Source organism: Zonotrichia albicollis, chromosome 24, assembly GCF_047830755.1.
Source record: "Zonotrichia albicollis isolate bZonAlb1 chromosome 24, bZonAlb1.hap1, whole genome shotgun sequence".
Classification (NCBI taxonomy): Eukaryota; Metazoa; Chordata; class Aves; order Passeriformes; family Passerellidae; genus Zonotrichia; species Zonotrichia albicollis.
The window spans coordinates 1,546,106-1,562,816 of record NC_133842.1 but is presented as its reverse complement, the minus strand read 5'-3'; the positions used below and the strand labels follow the sequence as shown (position 1 = coordinate 1,562,816).

General features: G+C 42.8%; 1 protein-coding gene across 3 annotated transcripts in view; it reads left to right on the top strand.

Annotated features, from left to right (window-relative positions):
- The window catches only part of LOC141731606 (battenin-like), a 29,930-nt gene that overhangs the window by 12,440 nt on the left and 779 nt on the right, over positions 1–16,711 (top strand). For all 3 annotated transcript variants that reach the window (XM_074557999.1, XM_074557998.1, XM_074557997.1), the window contains 5 exons: positions 621–726; positions 1,600–1,668; positions 2,303–2,358; positions 9,559–9,652; positions 15,374–15,517. In XM_074557999.1, the coding sequence (XP_074414100.1) occupies positions 621–726; positions 1,600–1,668; positions 2,303–2,358; positions 9,559–9,652; positions 15,374–15,517 (469 nt within the window). The remainder of the gene's footprint in view (positions 1–620; positions 727–1,599; positions 1,669–2,302; positions 2,359–9,558; positions 9,653–15,373; positions 15,518–16,711) is intronic.

The window sequence follows — 16,711 nt, the reverse complement described above, 5'->3', positions numbered from 1 at the left end:
CTTTTTAACACAACTTTTCCAAGTTTTATCCCAGAAGTTCTTTTTTTTTGGTCCCAAAATTCTCATTTTTAAACCACAAAACTCCCAAATTTTAAACTCAGAATTGCCGATTTTTCAACCCCAAAATCCCAAAATTTTTACCCTGAATTTCAGCCCAAACACCCATTTTTTTATCCCACATTTCAACTCCAACATTCCCAAATTTCAACCCCAAAATTCCAAATATTTGCCTCAAATACCAACCCCAAATTTCCAAATTTTTACCCCCAAATTTCCAAGTTTTTAAACCCAAAATTCTGAATTTTTAAATCTGAAATTTCCCAATTTTTAACCCAAAAATCCCCAAATTTTAACCTAAAACTTTCAATTTTTAATCCCAGTTTTAAGCCCAAAATTCCCAAATTTTTAACCCCAAAATTCCCAAATTTTTCCCCCAAAATTTCCAAAATTTTAACCCCAAAATTCCAAATTTTACCCCAAATTTCAACTCAAAAATTCCCAAATTTTAACCCCAATTTTCCTTCCAACCCCCATAGTGGGTGTGGCCTCCCTTGGCCCCTCCCCCTAATTTGAATAATTAAAAATTTTAATTTTTCTCATTTTTTCCTTTTTTTTCTCAGTTTTTTCTTCCTGCTGGGCCCGGCCCCTCCCCCCAGGCCGGACCCGCCCCTCCCCCACCCTGACGAAGGGGGCGGGGCCAGAGAGGAGAAATGGGGCGTGGCCAAGGTGAGAAAGGGGCGGGGCTTAAAGGGGAGGGGCTTAAATGGGAATTGGGGGGAATTTTTGGACATTTTGATTTTAAAATTTGCAAATTTTGGTTTTAAAATTTGCAAATTTATGAGGAATTTGATCAATTTTGGGGTAAAAAATCAGAATTTAAGAGGATAATTTTGGGAATTTTTGTGTTCAAAATAGGGGGAATTTTTAGGGTTAAAATTTGAAAAATTTTGGGTTAAAATTTGGTAATTTTGTGGCTAAAAATTGTGACATTTTGTGTTCAAAAATTATGAATTTTGGTGTTAAAATTTTGGAATTTTGAGGGTGAAAAATTGGGATTTGGATGTTAAAATTTGGGAATTTTGGGTTAGAAATTTGGGAGTCTTTTGGGTTAAAAATTGGAGAATTTGAAGTTAGGAATTCCGAATTTGAGAGGCTAAAAATTGGCAATTTTGGGCAAGAATTTGGGAATTTTGGCTTAAGTGTTTGGGAGAAAAAACAGTTGCAAACTTTGGGATTAAAAATTGGGGATTTTTTGGTTAAAACTTAAGAGTTTTGGTGTTAAAAAGGGAAATTTTACAGCTCAAAATTCTGGCAGATTGAGGAAAATAATTTGGGAATTTGGGGTCGAAATTTGGGAATTTTTTGGGTTCAAAAATTAGAATTTTTGGGGTCAAGATTTGAGGAATTTTGGGTTTCAAATTGGCAAATTTTGCGTTAAAAATTGAGAATTTGGGGGTTAAAAATTGGGGAATTTTGGTTTAAAATTGGGAATTTTATGGGGAAAATCGGGAGGTTTTGAAATGGGGCGTGGCTGAAGGGAGGGGGTGGGGCTTGTAGCCACAAAGGGGCGTGGCCTGACTAAGCCCCGCCCCCTTTCAGGCCGCTTTCTGCCAGGGGGCGCCGCTGGCCCTCGTTTACTTCGCCGAATACTTCGTTAACCAGGGGCTGGTGAGGGGGCGGGGCCTAAATGATGTGGGGGAGGGGCTTAAAGAGGTGGGGGAGGGGTTTCAAGGAAGGGGGAGGGGCCTAAAAGGCAAAGGAAGGGCCTCAAAATGGCGGATTTGGGGTTGGGTGGGATTCAAAATGGCGGATTTGGCGTGAGGGGCTGGTGAGGGGGCGGGGCCTAAATGATGAGGGGAGGGGCTTAAAGAGGTGGGGGAGGGGTTTCAAGGAAGAGGGAGGGGCTTAAAGTGATGGGGCGGGGCTTAAAGGGGTAAGGGAAGGGCCTCAAAATGGCGGATTTGGGGTTGGGTGGGATTCAAAATGGCGGATTTGGCGTGAGGGGCTGGTGAGGGGGCGGGGCTTAAAGGGTGTGGGCGGAGTTTAAATGGGTGGCAGCTTGAAGGGGGAGGGGCTTAAAGTTGTGGGGGCGGGGCTTAAAGGGTAAGGGAAGGGTCTCAAAATGGCGGATTTGGGGTGGGGGCGGGGCCTAAAGGGTTTGGGGGAGGGGCTAAAATGGCAGAATCATTTTGGGGGCGGGGCTAAAATGGAAATTGTGGTTGTGGGAGGGGCTTATGGAGCTGGGGGAGGGGTCAGCGCTGTTTGGCCCCGCCCCCATCTTTGGCCCCGCCCCCTTTTTCAGATGGAGCTGCTCTACTTCCCGTCCTCGCCCCTCCCCCACAGCGCCCAGTACCGAACGTGAGTTTTCTTTATTTTATTTAATTTATTTAATTTATTTTAATGTATTTTTATATTTATTTTTATTTATTTTATATTTATTTTTATTTATTATTTATTTATATATTTATTATATTTTTTTTGTATTTATTTTATTTATATATTTATTTTTATTTTATATTTTATTTTATTTTTTATTTTATTTATTTTATTTTATTTTATTTTATTTTATTTTATTTTATTCCAAATTCTTACCCCGAAATTCCGAAAAATTTTAACCCCAACGTTCCTTAATTTGGGGCTGTAATTTTAGTTATATAATTAAAATATAAATTAAAAATAAAATAAAAGAAAAATAAAATAAAAATATATAATTTTGTTATAATTTAATAACAAAAGCTCCTAAATCTTACCCCCAAAAATTCCAGTTTTGTATCCAAAATCCCAAATTTTTAGCCCCAAAAATTCCAAAAATTTTAAACCCCCAAAATTTCCCAAATTTAATTCTGAATTTTTCTAAATTTTACCCACAAAAATTCCAAATGTTTAAATCCCAAAAATGCCCGAGTTTTATCCAAAGATTCCCAATTTTCAGCCCCCAAAATTCCCAATTTCAACCCCAAAACTTCCCAATTTTCAGTCCCAAAAATTTCCTGATTTAAGCCCAAAACTTCCAAATTGGGATCCTAAAAATTCCAGCGTCAAGCCAAAAAATTCCCAATTTTTAACCCCAAAAATTCCCAAACTTCATCCCTGAAAATTCTCCGGTTTTAACCCCAAAATTCCCAATTTTTAACCCCAAAAAATCCCCATTTTTACCCCAAAAATTCCCAAATTTTAGCCCCCAAAACTCCCAATTTTTAACCCCAAAATTCCCAAATTTTATCCCCGAAATCCCAAAATTTTAACCCCCAAACCCCCCAATCTCCAACCCCAAAATTCCCAATTTTTAACCCCAAAAATTCCTCTTTAAACCCCCAAAATCCCCATATATTCATCCCAAAAAATCCCAATTTTTACCCCAAAAAATTCCCAATTTTCAACCCCAAGTTTCCCAGTTTTCAACCCCAAAAAATCCCAAATTTTACCCCAAAAATTCCCAATCTTAACCCCCAAAATCCCCAATTTCCATCACAAAAATTTGCATTTAAACCCCCAAGATGCCCATATATTAATCCCAAAAAAATCCCAATTTTTAATCCCAAAATTCCCAATTTTTAATCCCAAAAAATCCCAATTTTTACCCCAAAAAGTCCCCAATTTTTAACCCCCAAACCCCCAATCTCCAACTCCAAAAAATCCCCATTTTTAACCCCAAAAATCCCAATTTTTAACCCAAAGTTTCCCAGTTTTCAACCCCAAAATTCCCAATTTTAACCCCAAAATTCCCCAGTTTTTCACCCCCAAAACCCCAATTTTTAACCCCAAATTTCCAAATTTTTAACCCCAAAAATTCCCAACTTTTAACCCCAAAAATTCCCAATTTTTAACCCCAAAAATCTCAAATTTTACCCCAAAAAGTCCCAAATTTTAACCCCAAAACCCCCAATCTCCAACCTCTAAAAATTGCAATTTTTAACCCCAAAAATTCACATTTAAACCCCCAAAATCCCCATATATTAATCCCAAAAAATCCCAATTTTTACCCCAAAAAATCCCAATTTTTAACCCCAAGTTTCCCAAATTTTATCCTAAAAATCCCCAGATTTTAAACACAGAATTTCCCAATTTTTAACCCCAAGTTTCCCAGTTTTCAACCCCAAAATCTCCAAATTTTAACCCCAAAAATTCCTGTTTAAACCCCCAAAATCCCCATATATCAATCCCAAAAAATCCCAATTTTTACCCCAAAAATCCCCAATTTTTTACCCCAAAATTCCCCAATTTTTCACCCCAAATTCCCAATCTCCAACCCCAAAAAATCCCAATTTTTACCCCAAAAATTCCCAAATTTCATCCCTGAAAATTCTTAGTTTATAACCCCAAAATTTCCAAATTTTCAAGCCCAAAATCCCCAAATTCTAACCCCAAACCCGCCAATCTCCAACCCGAAAATTTCCCAATTTTTAACCCCAAGTTTCCCAAATTTTATCCCAAAAATCCCCAATTTTAAACACAGAATTTCCCAATTTTTCACTCCGACATTTCCCAACCTTAACCCCAAAATCTCCAATTTCCATTGCAAAAATTCGCATTTAAACCCCCAAAATCCCCAATTTTTAACCCCAAAAATTCCTCTTTGAAACCCCCAAAATCCCCATATATTCATCCCAAAAATTCCCAATTTTTACCCCAAAATTCCCCAAATTTTAACCCCCAAACCCCCAATGTTCCACCCCAAAATTCCCAATTTTAACCCCAAAATTTCCCATATTTTAACCCCAAAATTTCCTCTTTAAATCCCCAAAATCCCCATATGTTAATCCCAAAAAATCCCAAATTTCATCCCTGAAAATTCTCAGTTTTTAACCCCAAAAATCCCCAATCTCCAACCCCAAAAAATCTCAATTTTTAACCCCAAAAAATTTCAATTTTTAACCCCAAAAATTGCTCTTTAAACCCCCAAAATCCCCATATATCAATCCCAAAAAATCCCAATTTTTACCCCAAAAATTCCCAATTTTTAACCCCAAACCCCCCAATCTCCAACCCCAAAATTCCCAATTTTTAACCTCAAACCCCCCAATCTCCAACCTCAAAAATTCCCAGTTTTCACCCCAAAATCCCCATGTATTCATCCCAAAAAATTCCCAATTTTAACCCCAAAAAATCCCAATTTTTAACCCCAAAAATTTGCATTTAATTCCCAAAATCCCCATATATTAATCCCAAAATTCCCAAATTTTAACCCCAAAATTCCCCAAATTTTAACTCCAAACCCCCAATGTTCCACCCCAAAATTCCCCAATTTTTCACCCCCGAAAAATCCCAATTTTTATATCCAAAAATTCCTCTTTAAACCCCCAAAGTCCCCATATATCAATCCCAAAAAATCCCAATTTTTAACCCCAAGTTTCTCAAACTTTATCCCAAAAATCCCAAAATTTTTACACCCAAACCTCCAATGTTCCACCCCAAAATTCCCAATTTTTACCCCAAAAATTCCCAATTTTTAACCCCAAAAATCCCAATTTTTAGCCCCAAAATTCCCAATTTTCATCCCCAAAATTTCCCAATCTCCAACCTCAAAAATTCCCAGTTTTAACCCCAAAAAATCCCAATTTTTAACCCCAAAAATTCCCAATTTTTAACCCCAAAAATTCCTCTTTAAACCCCCAAAATCCCCATATATTCATCCCAAAAAATCCCAATTTTTACCCCAAAAATTCCCAATTTTTACCCCAAGTTTCCCAGTTTTCAACCCCAAAAAATCCCAAATTTTATCCCCAAAAATCCCCAATTTTTAACCCCAAAATTTCTCAATCTCCAACCTCAAAAATCCCCAATTTTTAACCCCAAGTTTCCCAGTTTTCAACCCCAAAACATCCCAAATTTTTACCCCAAAAAATCCCAATTTTTACCCCAGAATTTCCCATATTTTAACCCCAAAAATCCCAATTTTTACCCCAAAAATTCCCAAATTTTAACCCAAAATTCCCAATCTCTTACCCAAAAAAATCCCAATTTTTAACCCCAAAATCCCCAATTTCCATCGCAAAAATTCACATTTAAACCCCCAAAATCCCTATATATTAATCCCAAAAAATCCCAATTTTTACCCCAAAAATCCCCAAATTTTTACCCCAAAATTCCCCAATTTTTCACCCCCAAAACCCCAATTTTAACCCCAAATTTCCCAATTTTTAACCCCAAAAATTCCTTTTTAAACCCCCAAAATCCCCATATGTTAATCCCAGAAATTCCCAAATTTCATCCCTGAAAATTCTCCGTTTTTAACCCCAAAAGTCCCCAAATTTTAACCCCCAAACCCCCAATCTCCAACCCCAAAAAATCCCAATTTTTACCCCAAAAAATCCCAATTTTTACCCCAAAAATCCCTAAACTTTACCCCAAAATTCCCAATCTCTTACCCAAAAAATTCCCAATTTTTAACCTCAAAATCCCCAATTTCCATCACAAAAATTTGCATTTAAACCCCCAAGATCCCCATATATTAATCCCAAAAAATCCCAATTTTTACCCCAAAAATCCCCAAATTTTTACCCAAAATTCCCCAATTTTTCACCCCCAAAACCCCAATTTTTAACCCCAAAATTCCCAAATTTTAACCCCCAAAACCCCCAATCTCCAACCTCTAAAAATCGCAATTTTTAACCCCAAAAATTCACATTTAAACCCCCAAAATCCCCATATATCAATCCCAAAAAATCCCAATTTTAACCCCAAGTTTCCCAAATTTTAAACCCCAAAACCCCAATTTTTCACCCCGAAAACCGCAATTTTTTAACCCAAAAAATCTCAATTTTTAACCCCAAAAATTCGCATTTAAACCCCCAAAATCCCCATATATTAATCCCAAAAAATCCCAATTTTTACCCCAAAAATCCCCAATTTTTAACCCCAAAATTCCCAATTTTCAACCCCAAAATTTCTCAATTTCCAACCTCAAAAATTCCCAATTTCTAACCCCAAAATCCCCAATTTTTACCCCAAAAATTCGTATTTAAAGCCCCAAAATCCCCATATATTAATCCCAAAAAATCCCGATTTTTAACCCCAAAAATTCCAAAATTTCATCCCTGAAAATTCTCCGTTTTTAACCCCAAAATTTCCCAAATTTTATCCCCAAAAATCCCCAATGTTCCACCCCAAAATTCCCAATTTTTAACCCCAAATTCCCCATATTTTAACCCCAAAAATTCCTCTTTAAACCCCCAAAATCCCCATATATTCATCCCAAAAAATCCCAATTTTTACCCCAAAATTCCCCAAATTTTAACCCCAAAACCCCCAATCTTCAACCCCTAAAAATCCCAATTTTTAACCCCAAAATCCCCAATTTCCTTCGCAAAAATTCACATTTAAACCCCCAAAATCCCCATATATTAATCCCAAAAATTCCCAATTTTTACCCCAAAAATTCCCAATTTTTAATCCCAAGTTTCCCAAATTTTATCCCCAAAATCCCCAGTCTTCAAGCCCAAAATTTCCAATTTTTAACCCAAAATTTCCCAATCTCCAACCTCAAAAATACCCAATTTTTACCCCAAAAATCCCAATTTTTAACTCCAAAATTTCCCATATTTTAACTTCAAAAATCCCCAATTTTTTACCCCAAAAATTCCCAATTTTAACCCAAAGTTTCCCAGTTTTCAACCCCAAAATTCCCAATTTTTACCCAAAATTCCCCAATTTTTTACCCCAAAATCCCCAAATTTTAACCCCCAAAACCCCCAATCTTCCACCCCAAAATTCCCAATTTTAACCCCAAAATTCCCAATTTTTTACCCCAAAAATTCCTTTTTAAACCCCCACAATCCCCATATATTAATCCCAAAAAATCCCAGTTTTAACCCCAAAATTCCCAATTTTTAACCCCAAACCCCCCAATCTCCAACCCCAAAATTCCCAATTTTTAACCCCAAAAATTCCTCTTTAAACCCCCAAAATCCCCATATATTCATCCCAAAAAATCCTAATTTTAACCCAAAAAAAATCCCAATTTTTAACCCCAAAATTCCCAATTTTTAACGGCAAAAATTCCTCTTTAAACCCCCAAAATCCCCATATATTAATCCCAAAAATTCCCAATTTTTACCCCCAAAATTCCCAATTTTTAACCCCAAACCCCCCAATCTCCAACCTCAAAAATTCCCAGTTTTAACCCCAAAAAATCCCAATTTTTAACCCCAAAAATTCATGTTTGAGCCCCCAAAATCCCCATAGATTAATCCCAAAAAATCCCAATTTTTACCCCAAAATTTCTCAATTTTTTACTCCGACATTTCCCAATCTTAACCCCAAAATCTCCAATTTCCATCGCAAAAATTTGCACTTAAATCCCCAAAATCCCTAAATTTTAACCCCAAAAATTCCTCTTTAAACCCCCAAAATCCCCATATATCAATCCCAAAAAATCCCAATTTTTACCCCAAAAATTCCCAAATTTTAACCCCCAAAACTCCCAATCTCCAACACCAAAATTCCGAATTTTTAACCCCAAAATTCCCAATTTTTAACCCCAAAATTTCCCAATTTTTAACCCCAAAAATTCGCATTTAAACCCCCAAAATCCCCATATATTAATCCCAAAAAAATCCCAATTTTTACCCCAAAAATTCCCAAATTTTAACCCCCAAACCCCCAATGTTCCACCCCAAAATTCCCAATTTTTACCCTAAAAATTCCTCTTTAAATCCCCAAAATCCCCATATATTAATCCCAAAAAATCCCAATTTTTACCCCAAAAAATCCCAATTTTTAACCCCAAAAATTCCAATTTTTAACCCCAAGTTTCCCAAATTTTAACCCCCAAAACTCCCAACCTCCAACCCCAAAATTCCCAATTTTTACCCCAAAAAATCCTGACTTTTAACCCCAAAAATTCCTCTTTAAACCCCCAAAATCCCCATATATTAATCCCAAAAAATCCCAATTTTAACCCCAAAATTCCCAATTTTTAATCCCAAAAAATCCCAATTTTTACCCCAAAACTCCCCAAATTTTAACCCCAAAATTTCCCAATCTCCAACCCCAAAATTCCAAATTTTTAACCCCAAAATTCCCAATTTTTACCCCCAAAATTTCTCTTTAAACCCCCCAAAATCTCCAAATTTTAACCCCAAAAATCCCCAATCTCCAACCCCAAAATTCCCAATTTTTACCCCAAAAAATCCCAATTTTTAACCCCAAAAATTCACATTTAAGCCCCCAAAATCCCCATATATTAATCCCAAAAAATCCCAATTTTTAACCCCAAAAGTCCCCAAATTTTAACCCCAAATCCTCCAATTTCCAACCCCAAAAATCCCAATTTTTAACCCCAAACCCCCCAATCTCCAACCTCAAAAATTCCCAGTTTTAACCCCAAAAAATCCCAATTTTTCACTCCAAAACCCCCAATTTTCAAGCCCAAAATCCCCAATTTTTAACCCCAAACCCCCCAATCTCCAACCCCAAAATCCCAAATTTTTCACCCCAAAATCCCCATATATTACTCCCAAAAAATCCCAATTTTAACCCCAAAATTCCCCAATTTTTAACCCCCAAAACCCCCGGATTTCACCCCAAATTTCCCGTTTTTAACCCCTTGTTTGCCAGGCTGCAGCTGCTGTACCAGGCCGGCGTCTTCGCCTCGCGCTCGTCCCTGCGCTGCCTCCGCCTGCGGCGCCTCTGGGGGCTGGCGGTGACACAGGTGGGACCCCATAGAATTCTGCCCTATAGATCTGTGACCCATAGATCCTAAATGTGACCCATAGATCTGATCCTGACCCATAGATCTGATCCTGCCCCATAGATCTGATCCTGCCCCATAGATCCCTCTGGGGGCTGGCGCTGGCACAGGTGGGACCCAGAGATTCCTGCCCTATAGATCATCCCTGCCCCATAGATCCCAATCCTGCCCCATAGATCCCAAATCTGCCCCATAGATCCTAAATGTGACCTATAGATCTGATCCTGCCCCATAGATCTCTCTGGGGGCTGGCGGTGGCACAGGTGTGACCCATAGATCTGTGCCCCATAGATCCCAAACCTGCCCCATAGATCATCCCTGGCCCCATAGATCTCTCAGTGCCCCATAGATCCCAAATCTGCCCCATAGATCCCAAATCTGCCCCATAGATCTGAGTCTGACCCATAGATCCTAAATGTGCCCCATAGATCCCTCAGTGCCACATAGATCCTAAATGTGACCCATAGATCCCAAATCTGCCCCATAGATCCTGACCCATAGATCCCAATCCTGCCCCATAGATCCCTCTGGGGGCTGGCGCTGGCACAGGTGGGACCCACGGAATCCTGCCCCATAGATTCTGACCCATAGATCTCTGACCCATAGATCCTAAATGTGACCCACAGATTCTGATCCTACCTCTGGGGGCTGGCGGTGCTACAGGTGGGACCCATTGATCCTGACCCATAGATCTGATCCTGCCCCATAGATCCCAAATGTGACCCATGGATCCTAAATGTGACCCATAGATCCCTCTGGGGGCTGGCGCTGGCACAGGTGGGACCCACAGAATCCTGCCCCATAGATTCCTGCCCCATAGATCCCAAACCTGCCCCATAGATCCCAAATCTGCCCCATAGATCTGATCCTGCCCCATAGATTCTGATCCTGACTCACAGATCCCTCTGGGGGCTGGCGATGGCTCAGGTGGGACCCACGGATCCCTGACCCATAGATCTGACCCATAGATCTGTGACCCATAGATCCCAATCCTGCCCCATAGATCCCAATTCTGCCCCATAGATCCTAAATGTGACCCATGGATCTGATCCTGCCCCATAGATCCTGACCCATAGATCCTAAATGTGCCCCATAGATCCCTCTGGGGGCTGGCGCTGGCCCAGGTGGGACCCATAGAATCCTGACCCACAGAATCCTGCCCTATAGATCCCTGACCCATAGATCTGTGAGCCATAGATCTGCCCCATAGATCTGATCCTGCCCCATAGATCCTAAATGTGCCCCATAGATCCCAGTTCTGCCTCTGGGGGCTGGCGATGGCACAGGTGGGACCCATGGAATCCTGCCCTATAGATTCCTGCCCCATAGATCCCAAATGTGCCCCATAGATCCTAAATCTGCCCCATAGATCCTGATCCTGCCCCATAGATCCCAAATCTGCCCCATAGATCCTAAATGTGACCCATAGATTCTGATCCTACCTCTGGGGGCTGGCGATGGCTCAGGTGGGACCCACAGATCATCCCTGGCCCCATAGATCCCTGCCCCATAGATCCCAATCCTGCCCCATAGATCCTAAAGGTGGCCCATAGATCCCAGTTCTGCCTCTGGGGGCTGGCGATGGCTCAGGTGGGACCCACGGATCTGACCCATAGATCTGTGACCCATAGATCTGTGACCCATAGATCCTAAATGTGACCCATAGATCCCAGTTCTGCCTCTGGGGGCTGGCGCTGGCACAGGTGGGACCCACAGATCTGTGACCCATAGATCTGACCCATAGATCATCCCTGCCCCATAGATCCTAAATGTGACCCATAGATCTGTGACCCATAGATCCCAATCCTGCCCCATAGATCTGATCCTGCCTCTGGGGGCTGGCGCTGGCACAGGTGGGACCCATAGATCCCTGCCCCATAGAATCCTGACCCATAGATCCCTCTGGGTGCTGGCCATGGCTCAGGTGGGACCCATAGATCTGTGACCCATAGATCTGACCCATAGATCTGATCCTGCCCCATAGAATCCTGCCCCACAGATCCTCACAGATCCCTCTGGGGGCTGGCGCTGGCACAGGTGCGACCCACAGAATCCTGCCCTATAGATCTGTGACCCACAGATTGCTGCCCCATAGATCCTGACCCATAGATCCTAAATGTGCCCCATAGATCTGATCCTGCCCCATAGATCCCTCTGGGGGCTGGCGATGCTACAGGTGGGACCCATGGATCTGTGACCCACAGATCCCTGACCCATAGATTCCTGACCCACAGATCTATGACCCATAGAATCCTGCCCCATAGATCCTAAATGTGACCCATAGATCTGATCCTGCCCCATAGATCCCTCTGGGGGCTGGCGATGGCTCAGGTGGGACCCACGGAATCCTGACCCATAGATCTGATCCTGCCCCATAGATCTGTGACCCATAGATCTGTGACCCATAGATTCCTGACCCATAGATCTGTGACCCATAGATCTGTGACCCATAGATTCCTGACCCATAGATCCCGATCCTGCCCCATAGATCCCTCTGGGGGCTGGCGATGGCCCAGGTGGGACCCATAGACCTGACCCATAGATCTGATCCTGCCCCATAGATCTGACCCATAGATCCCTCAGTGCCCCATAGATCCTCACAGATCCCTCTGGGGGCTGGCCATGGCCCAGGTGGGACCCATAGAATCCCGACCCATAGATCTGACCCATAGATCTGATCCTGCCCCATAGATCTGTGAGCCATAGATCTGTGCCCCACAGATTCCTCTGGGGGCTGGCAATGGCTCAGGTGGGACCCCATAGATCTGACCCATAGATCCCTGACCCATAGATCTGTGCCCCATAGATCCCAAATCTGCCCCATAGATCCTAAATGTGACCCACAGATCCCTCTGGGGGCTGGCGCTGGCACAGGTGGGACCCACAGAATCCTGACCCATAGATCTGATCCTGCTTCTGGGGGCTGGCGATGCTACAGGTGGGACCCACGGATCCCTGCCCCATAGAATCCAATCCTGACCCATAGATCCCTCTGGGGGCTGGTGATGGCTCAGGTGCGACCCATAGATCTGTGACCCATAGATCTGTGACCCATAGATCCCAAATGTGACCCATAGATCCCTCTGGGGGCTGGCGCTGGCACAGGTGGGACCCATGGATCCCTGACCCATAGATCTGACCCATAGATCCCAAACCTGCCCCATAGATCATCCCTGGCCCCATAGATCCTGATCCTGCCCCATAGATCCCAAATCTGCCCCATAGATCCTAAATGTGACCCATAGATTCTGATCCTACCTCTGGGGGCTGGCGCTGGCACAGGTGGGACCCATAGATCTGTGACCCATAGATTCCTGACCCATAGATCCCAAATCTGCCCCATAGATCTGATCCTGCCCCTGGGGGCTGGCGATGGCACAGGTGGGACCCACGGATCTGTGACCCATAGATCTGATCCTGACCCATAGATCTGACCCATAGATCCTGACCCATAGATCCTGACCCATAGATCCCAATTCTGCCCCATAGATCCTAAATGTGACCCATAGATCTGATCCTGCCTCTGGGGGCTGGCGCTGGCACAGGTGGGACCCATGGATCTGACCCATAGATCCCAAATGTGACCCACACATCCTGCCCCATAGATTCCTGCCCCATAGATCCCTCTGGGGGCTGGCGGTGCTACAGGTGGGACCCACAGAATCCTGCCCTATAGATCTGACCCATAGATCCCAAATGTGCCCCATAGATCATCCCTGACCCCACAGATTGCTCTGAGGGCTGGCAATGGCCCAGGTGGGACCCATAGAATCCTACCCTATAGATCCTGCCCCATAGATCTGATCCTGCCCCATAGATCTGATCCTGCCCCATAGATCCCTCTGGGGACTGGCGCTGGCTCAGGTGGGACCCACGGATCTGACCCATAGATTCTGCCCCATAGATCCCTCAGTGCCCCATAGATTTCTGCCCCATAGATCCCTCAGTGCCCCATAGATTTCTGCCCCATAGATCATCCCTGGCCCCATAGATCCCTCAGTGCCCCATAGATCTGATCCTGCCCCATAGATCCCAAATCTGCCCCATGGATCCTAAATGTGACCCACAGATTCCAGTCCTGCCCCACAGATCCCCTCCAACCCCATTTCCCCCATTTCAATCCCACTTTAATTCCCTTTCATTCCCATTTTTCCTCATTTTAACCCCAAATTTCCCCCATTTAAAATCCCGATTTCCCCCCAATTTTCTCCAATTCGAGTCCAAATTTTCCCCAATTTTTCCCCCAAATTTTTTCCAATTTTTCCCCCAAATTTTTATCCAATTTTTCCCTCAATTTTCCCCCAAATTTCCCCCATTTTCAATCCCAATGTATTCCCCAATTTCTCCTGAATTCCCCCAAATTTCCCCCAAAATTTCCCCAATTTTTTTCCCAATTTTCCCCAAATTTTTCCCCAAAATTTCCCCCAATTTTTCCCATATTTTCCACCAATTTTCCCCTTTCTAAACAATTTTCCTCTTTTTTCCCCATTTTAATTCCAATTTTTAACCCCTTTTTTACCCTTTTTTCCCAGAATTTCCCCCAAAATTTCCCCAGATTTTTTCCAAAAATTTCCACCAATTTTTCCCTTTTTTAACTGATTTCCCTCCTCATTTTCCTCTTTTTCCCCATTTTAATTCCCATTTTTAACCCCTTTTTTACCTTTTTCCCAGAATTTCCCCCAAATTTTCCCCAAAATTTCCCCAATTTTTTCCCCAAAATTTCCCCCAATTTTTCCCTTTTTTAACCAATTTCCCCCCTCATTTTCCTCTTTTTTCCCCATTTTAATTCCCATTTTTAACCCCTTTTTTTACCCTTTTTTTCCCAGAATTTCCCCCAAAATTTCCCCAATTTTTTTCCCAATCCCCCCAAATTTTCCCCACTTTAATTCCCAATTTTTCCCCAAATTTCCCCCCAATTTTTCCCAAATTTCCCCCAATTTTTCCCTTTTTTAACCAATTTCCCCCCTCATTTTCCTCTTTTTTCCCCATTTTAATTCCCATTTTTAACCCCTTTTTTTACTCTTTTTTCCCAGAATTTCCCCCAATTTCCCCAAAAATTTCCCCACTTTAATTCCCAATTTTCCCCCAAATTTTATCCAATTTTCCCCTCAATTTTCCCCCAAATTTCCCCCATTTAAATCCCAATTTATTCCCCAATTTCTCCTGAATTTCCCCAAATTTCCCCCAAAATTTCCCCAATTTTTTTCCCAATTTTGCCCCAATTTTTTTCCCCAAAATTTCCCCCAATTTTTCCCAATTTTTCCACCAATTTTTCCCTTTTTTTAAGCTATTTTCCTCTTTTTTCCCCATTTTAATTCCCATTTTTAACCCTTTTTTTTTTCCCCAGAATTTCCCCCAATTTTCCTCAAAATTTCTCTAATTTTTTCTCCAATTTTTCCCAAAATTTCCCCCAATTTTTCCACCAATTTTTCCCTTTTTTAACCGATTTCTCCCCTCATTTTCCTCTTTTTTCTCCATTTTAATTCCCATTTTTAACCCCTTTCTTACCCTTTTTTCCCAGAATTTCCCCCAAAATTTCCCCAATTTTTTTCCCAATTCCCCCCAAATTTTCCCCACTTTAATTCCCAATTTTCCCCAAATTTTTCTCCCAAATTTTCCCCCATTTTTATTCCCATTTTTATTCCCCATTTTTAACCCATTTTCTTCTGGCCCCGCCCCCAGGTGCTGCTGGCCTCGTTCCTATTGGCCGCCGTGGCTGTCAATCACCTCCTGCCCGGGCTGGGCGTGGCCGCCGCGCTGGCGCTGGGGGAGGGGCTTGTGGGGGGCGGGGCCTACGGGAACGCCTTCAGCAACCTGGGCGAGCAGGTCAGTGACCTTTGACCCCGCAGTGACCCCGAGTGACCCCTGAGTGACCAATGAGTGACCAATGAGTGACCACTGAGTGACCAATGAGTGACCACTGAGTGACCATTGAGTGACCATTGAGTGACCAATGAGTGACCACTGAGTGACCATTGAGTGACCATTGAGTGACCAATGAGTGACCCCTGAGTGACCATTGAGTGACCAATGAGTGACCAATGAGTGAGCAATGAGTGACCCCTGAGTGACCAATGAGTGACCAATGAGTGACCAATGAGCGACCAATGAGTGACCCCTGAGTGACCAATGAGTGACCACTGAGTGACCAATGAGTGACCCCTGAGTGACCAATGAGTGACCAATGAGTGACCAATGAGCGACCAATGAGTGACCCCTGAGTGACCAATGAGTGACCAATGAGTGACCAATGAGTGACCATTGAGTGACCCCTGAGTGACCCCAGAGTGACCCCTGACCCTGAGTGACCCCTGAGTTACCACTGAGCCAAAATGGCCCAAAAGTGCCCCAAAATGACCCCTAAATGACCCCTGAGTGACCACTGGAGTGACCAATGAGTGACCAATGAGTGACCGCAGGAATGGCCTTTGAGTGACCACAAAGTGACCACTGGAAGTGACCCTTGGACCATTGGAATTGACCATTCAGTGACCACTGAGTGACCCCTGGAATGGCCTGGAAGTGACCATGAACTGACCACTGAGTGACCATTCAGTGACCACAAAGTGACCACTGAGTGACCCCTGGATTGGTCAAGGAATGACCATGAAGTGACCATTGAGTGACCATTGGCCTGGTCATTGAGTGACCCCTGAGTGACCATTGAGTGACCAATGAGTGACCCTGCAGTGACCCCTGAGTGACCCCTGAGTGACCATTGAGTGACCATGAAGTGACCACTGAGTGACCAATGAGTGACCATTGAGTGACCATTGAGTGTCCAATGAGTGACCAATGAGTGACCATTGAGTGACCCCTGAGTGACCCCTGAGTGACCACTGAGTGAACCCTGAGTGACCAATGACCCAAAATGGCCCCTGAGTGACCATTGAGTGACCAATGAGTGACCACTGACCAATGAGTGACCAATGAATGACCCCTGAGTGACCACTGACCCTGAGTGACCCCTGACCCAAAATGGACCCAAAATGACCTTGAAGTGACCAATGAGTGACCACT